At 46.5% G+C, this 7413-nt stretch overlaps 1 protein-coding gene across 2 annotated transcripts in view; it reads right to left on the bottom strand.

Annotated features, from left to right (window-relative positions):
• Nucleotides 1-3961, bottom strand: part of LOC117871894 (E3 ubiquitin-protein ligase TRIM39-like) — a 21567-nt gene extending 17606 nt beyond the window's left edge. Inside the window, exon 1 of one of the 2 annotated variants that reach the window (XM_034759692.1) lies at nt 144-3961. In XM_034759692.1, coding sequence (XP_034615583.1) covers nt 144-563 — 420 coding nt within the window. In that variant the 5' untranslated portion in view covers nt 564-3961. The remainder of the gene's footprint in view (nt 1-143) is intronic. The other variant, XM_034759693.1, reaches the window with a different exon arrangement.
• Between the last annotated feature and the right edge of the window lie 3452 nt (nt 3962-7413).

Raw genomic sequence — 7413 nt, 5'->3', positions numbered from 1 at the left:
GGGGGGGGGGAAGGGGGCGCTGGGGGGTATAGGGCACGATGGGCAGTGAGTTCCGGGGAGGGGGAAAGGGGGCGCTGGGGGGTATAGGGCACGATGGGCAGTGAGTTCTCCTCAAAGACATTACACAGTGTCGGATTTCCTACCTTGTAGGCCTGCGCTGCCTCCTCTATTGGAGCCGCCGTGTGACCCCTGTGCGCCTGGGACTCCCTGCACACCAAACAGATCGGTCTCTGGTCTTGTTCGCAGAAGAGTTTCAAAGATTCCTTGTGCTCCTCGCACACAATCTCTTGCGCTTTCTTTGCTGCTTCGACCCCGAGCCGCACAGCTATTTCTACCATGTTCGCCAGCTGCCGGTTAGGCCTGAAGTTCCTTGGCTGGATTGTCTTCCTGCACTGAGGACAGGGGAGGTTTCTCGGGGATTCCTTGCAGTAGTCACTGATGCACGCCCTACAGAAATTGTGGCTGCACTCTGTGATCACTGGGTCTTTAAAAGAGTCCAGGCAGATGGGACAAGTGGCTTCGTTTTGCAGATCTTCAGTCAGATTCACGGCAGCCTGAGCCATGATTCTTTCTCCGGGAAACAGAAGCAAAGTGAGTTTCACTTTCGGCTGCTCAGCAATGGGTTTGACAGGAGTGGGTGTGGATTCCCTCCTCCCCTGGCATTGTGCCCAGAAAGTCCTTTGCCCTGCAAGCTCCTAAATCACACCCTAGAGCAGTGATACTCAGATCTCAATAGTTCAGGAGCCAGATTCGCAATCAACATACCCAAAAGAGTCACGGTCGTGTGAATTCATGGTTTCATTTATTATAGTGCTCTATAGGCATATTTAAACAGTCTGGCAGGGGAACTATTTAGTTTCTGTATATAATTCTGACAGCAAATATGTTAATAACTTAGTGCAAGTTAATAACATAATTGGTTAATGAAATAGTAAAAGCATCCTGATTGGTTAATAATTAAATCACAGGGTTTTAATATCATGTGCTGCAAAGAGTCACAGGAGACGCATTAAAGAGCCACTTGCAGCTCTCGAGCCTCGGTCTGAGTATCATTGTCCTGGAGAGTCAATACTGGCGCCCGGAGGAAAGACACACGCACACCTATACCCTTCCCCAGGAGCCAGGGAAATGTTCTTGTGCAGAAAACGGGAGCGTTGCAGGCCTGTCAGTTTAGATGAAGGATTCGCTTGGGATTAAGGACTCAAAATCAGCAGATCTATGGTAACATTTTCAAAAGTGCCTAAGTGACTTAGGTGCCTAAGGGTACATCTCCACTGCAAAAACCCCTCCCTTGGCTGCGAATCCCAGAACCTGGGTCAATTGACTCAGGCTTGTGCTAGGGGGTTACAAATAGCAGTGTAGACATTCTTGCTCCGGCTGGAGCCTGGGCTCTGAAACTGTCCCCCGCAAAGCCCAGGGTTCAGCCCGAGTAGGAACATTTACACTGTTATTTTCAGCCCCCATGAGCCCTGAGTTGACATGGGCTCTAAGACGTGCTCCCATGGGTTCTTTTAGATGTACCCTAGGTCCCATTTTCAAAAATATAATGGGATTTATTCACTTACGTCACTTAGGAGTTTTTGAAAATGTTTCTCCTATGCTTTACACCAGCCTCCAACCTCACTCTTTGTCTTGGGAAAGTCACCTCACTGCTTTTTGCCTCAGTTTCCCCTTTTTGTAAAAAAACAACAGGGAAAATACTGACTAACCTCACAGAGGTTTGAGGGGCGTAACACATCAGTGTTTGCAAAGCAGCTTGAGATCCTGAGAAGGCAGGTGCTATATAAGAGCAAAGCAGTCTTAAACAAGATCTCTACTCTGTGCTGAGGCAGCAAACTGCATCTGGTTCAGTGATGAAGTGAAGGCAGCAATTAGAAATAAAAAACAATATATAAGAAATGGGAAAAGGGGAAATAGATAGCAATCAATATATATTAGAATTCAGGATGTGTAGAAAATTGATAAAGGAAGCTGAAGACATCAGGGAAAAATCCATGGCTGGCACGGCTAAGGGTAATAAGCGGGAGGTTTTCTAAATGTGTTAGAAATGAAAGAAATCCTAGCACTGGTATAGGCCCATTACATGATGGAGATGGTAACACTGTTAATAGTGCTGCAGAAAAGGATAAATATTTGTGTTCCATATTTGGAAAGGAGCAGGATGATGTACTCAATCACATGAAGATGATGAAGTACTTTCCAGTCTGTTAGTAACCAAAGAGGATGTTAAACAACATCTCCTAGGGATAAGCATTTTTAAATCAGTGGGCCTGGACCCAAGAACCCTGAAAGAGTTGGCTGAGGAGATCTCTGATATTAGCACATCCCGTTTAGTAACGGCACAGGCAGTGGTGGTACAAATCTCCCCCGCCTTCGCCCTGTCTGGAGGAACACCTCCGTGGGTGAGAGGGCCTTGCCAGCTTGCAGGCCCTGTCCAGGTGGCCACTCCTCCGGCTTGTGCTAGTTTTGATTACAGGTCTCGGCCCAGCTCTCAGCTCAGCCCAGTGGATAAACAGGGGTCCAAATAACAGGGGGACAGCAGCTCCCCCGCTAAGCGCAGAAGGAAATGTCCTTGGCTCTGGCTTAGCGGAACTCAGCTCCTCCCCTCCCTGGGAACCTGCAGCAGGAGGAGCTGGGATGTTTCTGGGGTACTCGGCCTTCCCGCCAACAGATCGAGCAGCAGCACAACACCCATCAGAGGGAAAAAAAGAGTCCACCCGTGTCTGACTCCTCCAACAGATCTGTCCCCTGCCACCCAAACCAACCTGCCAGCTCCCGCTCCTCTGGAGAAGAGGGGAAAAGGAGTCATTCCTCCTACCACCTCCATCCATCCTTCACGCCCCCAAGGAAGGACAGCCACATTCAGAAGCTTGCATAAAATGCAGAAAACATTTCTGGGTGGAAAAAGTCCCTTTATTCCCTCCACTTCAATTGGTTTGTGCATCAGTGCCAAATACTCGCTGGGGCCCTGTCTGAGTGACAGCCTTTCTAGGGGTGGGGGCCCGGAGCACTGCACATGTGCTCCTGGGACCCCCACACAGCCAGCCTTCAGCTCAGGCCTCCTTTGGACATGAACTGCTTCCTCAGGCATGTTGCCTCTTGTCCCCATTCTCTTCCTCTTGCTGTGTCCCATCACCGCAAGATGCCACAATGCCACTTTGATGCCTAACACTGAGACGCGTCATGGCAGCTTCTGAAAGAGGTGATCACACTCCTAGTTTAATCTACTTATCCAGTGTGGCTACATACCTAACGTATCTAGGCTGGGACCATCAAACAGTGTGGCCAATCCCAAGCATTCAGAAATCATGAGTCAGGTGCCAAAAAATCATGATAGTTATTATATTAATATTATATTTGAAATCAGTCTCTTCCATGGCACTTTTCATTAGGAGAGCTCAAAGCGCTTCACAATCTTTTATGTATTTATCTTCATGACACATCGGTGAGATAGAGCAGTGCTATTATTGCCATTTTACAGATGGGAAACTGAGGCACAGAGAGGCTAAGTAACTTTCCTAAGATCACACAGAAGGTCTGTGGCAGAGTCTAAAAATTAAGTCCTTTTTATTTGTCTTCTGTTTTCTGAGCTTTTAAGTTACACTTGCTTCATGTTTTCAAGGTTTTCCCTGCACTCAGGAGGGCTGAGTTCATTTAAAAAAAATGAACACTGCAATTTGCACCTATTCTCTTGATTCCAGCAGCTGGAGCTCTAGAAAAACCACCAAATATTGCAAGATTTATAACAGAATCATACAAGGTAGCAACACTGATTCACATAGCAACTCCTAAGCAACCATCTGGGGTGCTGGAACGATGTTACAGTGGGGGTGCTGAGAGCCAATGAACCAAACTGTAAACCCCTTCAAGCCAGGAGTTGCTACACATAGTAATAATTCCCTTAACATAAGAACATAAGAATGGCCCTACTGGGTCAGACCAAAGGTCCATCTAGCCCAGTGTCCTGTCTCCTGACGATGGCCAATGCCAGGTGCCCCAGAGGGAATAAGCAAAGCAGTTAATCATCAAGTGATCTATCCCCTGGCGCTCATTCCCAGCTTCTGGCAAACAGAGGCTAGGGACACCATCCCTGTCCATCCTGGCTAATAGTCATTGATGGACGTATCCTCCATGAACTTATCTAGTTCTTTTTTGAATCCTGTTATGGTCTTGGCCTTCACAACATCCTCTGGCAAGGAGTTCCACCGGTTGACTGTGCGTTGTGTGAAGAAATACTTCCTTTTGTTTGTTTTAAACCAGCTGCCTATTAATTTCATTTGATGACCCCTAGTTCTTGTGTTATGAGGCGTAAACAACACTTCCTTATCTCCTTTCTCTACACCAGTCATGATTTTATAGACCGCGATCATATCTCCCCTTAGCTGTCTCTTTTCCAAGCTGAAAAGTCCCAGTCTCATACGGAAGCCGTTCCATACCCCTCATTATTTTTGTTGCCCTTCCATACTGGCCTAAGCTGGATTTGAACGGCTGACCAAGGGGTGAGAGACTGTTTAGCTCATTTTGTATCTACCGATCCCTCCTTCACGTGTTGCTTTGTATTGGAATGTATTTGTTTCTGATTTTGATGCAGAACATTGGAGACACCATGGAAAAATGAAATAGACTAAACGATTGAAATACCATGGTCTGTACTAGGCAGGGGATCAGGTTTAATGCTCATAACGAGGTCTTCTGATGTTAAAATCTATGGGTACATGTACACTGCAGCTGGGACGTGCTTCCCAGCACGGGTAAGCTTTAGCAGCCAGGGATAGCTCAGGTGGCAGTTTGGACGTGTCACCCGAGTACATACGCAAGGGGTCTGCACGGATTTAGCCTGTGCTACCCTGACTACTATTTTTAGCGCACGAGTGCAAGCTGAGCTAGCATGTGTCTGTCTACCCCGCGCTGCAGTGTAGATATACCCTACGTCGATATGAAATATCTATTAGTCCATGTCTACAGTTTTCTTGTCTCCTGAAGCACCAGGAATAGTTCAGACCATAAATCTCTCCCGGGCAGCCTGAATCATATCATTTGTATATAAATAATTGTAAAATCAAGTTAAACAAATACACACAGTCAATTGTCTTCTGCAGTAATGAAGGGAACTAACCAAAGGTGGAATTAACTGAACTCGATAACATCCAGATGATGAACAACTTGTGTTACACAGAGACACGGATAAAAGAGAGCTGCAAATATTGGAGAGACAAGGTGGGTGAGATAGTACCTTTTATTGGACCAACTTCTGTTGGTGGGAGAAATATCACCTCACCCACCTTGTCCCTCTACTATCCTGGGACCGACATGGCTACAACCACACTGCAAACATAGGTACAAATATTCTCACTTGTGAGCTACAAATATTCCCACTTGTGGAATGGTCCTTCAATTGGGCCTATACGAACTATTCTTTATTAGCGGCTGTGCAGCTAACAGGTATGTCTCAAGGCTGCAATCCAGGAGGGCGCTGTGCCTGTTATAAACGAGTGACACACAGGACTGCTGGCAAGAGACTGATTTTTATTTCCTAGCCCCAATCTAGTACAAAAGAGAATCCCCCACCACATGACAAGCGCCAGTATCTGCTGATTTCAGTGGTACTGTTAATCTTCCTATTTTTTTTCCTTTTGAAAATCAAACGCAAATAAAACAGAATATCATCCCAAAACAACCACCTCCAGCTAATACAGCCAGCTAGTAAACGTACAGTCTAGATCAGGGATCGGCAACCTTTGCACCCTGGCAGGCCGGGCCAGTTTGTTTACTTTCTGCGTTGGCAGGTTCGGCAGATTCCAGCTCCCACTGGCCACGGTTCACCGCTCCAGGCCAATGGGGGCTGCGGGAAGTGGCGCGGGCTGAGGGATGTGCTGGCTGCCGCTTCCCGCAGCCTCCCATTGGCCTGGGATGGCGAACCGCGGCCAGTGGGAGCAGCAGTCGGCCCAACCTGCAGACATGGCAGGTAAACAAACCAGCCCGGCCTGGCAGGGTGCTTACCCTGGCAAGCCGCGGGCCAAAGGTTGCCGATCCCTTGTTTAGATGGAGGTCAGACCAGACAAGTTATATCAGGCTCTACTCTTACATTACTCACTGCCCAGATGGACGGTATTGAGTATGCTTAGCATGGTGTCCTCTGTACAGAATCCAGTCACACGCAACAACTTCATCCCTTTAATCCCAACAACATTCAATGCTTGGAAATTCCTGGCCTTTCACTAGCTGGCCATCCATCTAGCATCACTCTCTCGAGCTGCTGTCATCATTTGTCTTATTCTGATGACGATTTTATTTTCCAGAAGTAGGAAATAGCTGAGGCATATTTACTTCATACTCCTGCAGCTCCCAGCTTTCATAATGTATAGGGACTCCCGAAAGCATGTCGCCTATGAAAAGCTCCTTGCGAGGCCTGTATTGTATATTTAACGAGTTATATATGGAGATATACCTATCTCATAGAGCTGGAAGGGACCCCGAAAGGTCATGGAGTTGAGTCCAGCCCCCTGCCTTCACTAGGCAGGACCAAGTACTGATTTTTGCCCCAGATCTCCAAGTGGCCCCTTCAAGAATTGAACTCATAACCCTGGGTTTAGTAGGCCAATGCTCAAACCACTGAACTATCCCTCCACCCAGAGTTCTCTGGCAATTTCGTGATCATTTCCAGAAGTGAAATCAGTGCTTTCCTCCATGGCTTCCTGGCCCTTAGCAGCTGTATTTTGGATGAATTGGAAAGGGCCAATAAGGCGCTGTGGAAGCTGAAACAGAGAAGACTGTGGGATTCAGGATTGGAGATTATTGGTGCACAGATGAGAGTTTCAGATGGTGGAATAGAACAGAAAGGTTTTTAAACATTTTTTAAATATTATGAAAGAAAAAGCAATATTTAGGCACAGTCTGGATGAGCAGAAAAGTGAAATATGAGGGGCCCAAGATCACACAAAAATGTTTCTGCAAGATTTCAGAGACATTTTTCACCAGTTTTGCACAGCGCTACCAGACTGTGACGCTTTCTGTCAGATGAGCACTGACCTCCAGATTACATCAGAGAAATCATCTTTTCATAATTATTATTTGTAAGGTGGTAGCACCCAGAGGCTGGAGGCCAGATCAGGGCTACACTATACAAGGGGCTATGCAAACATAGAGAGAGAGAGTACATGCCCCAAAGAGCTTGCAATCTAATTAGAACAAAACATAAGTATAAAAAACAATAGGAAGGAAGATGGAGATGTGGGGATGAGGGGAACAATAAGATCACATGGTCATGCACATTACATTCAACATGGGCAAACAGAGGACAGTCCCAACTAGTAATATATATTCTTGGTGCTTCACAAGGGCAAATTTTCCCTAGACTAAAGGAAATTGGTTGCGATGAAAAATTTAGACAAAAATTAGAAGAAAAATTGGGAG

The sequence above is a fragment of the Trachemys scripta genome, chromosome 2 (genome assembly GCF_013100865.1).
Source record: "Trachemys scripta elegans isolate TJP31775 chromosome 2, CAS_Tse_1.0, whole genome shotgun sequence".
Classification (NCBI taxonomy): domain Eukaryota; kingdom Metazoa; phylum Chordata; order Testudines; family Emydidae; genus Trachemys; species Trachemys scripta.
This window is presented reverse-complemented; position numbering and strand designations above follow the sequence as displayed.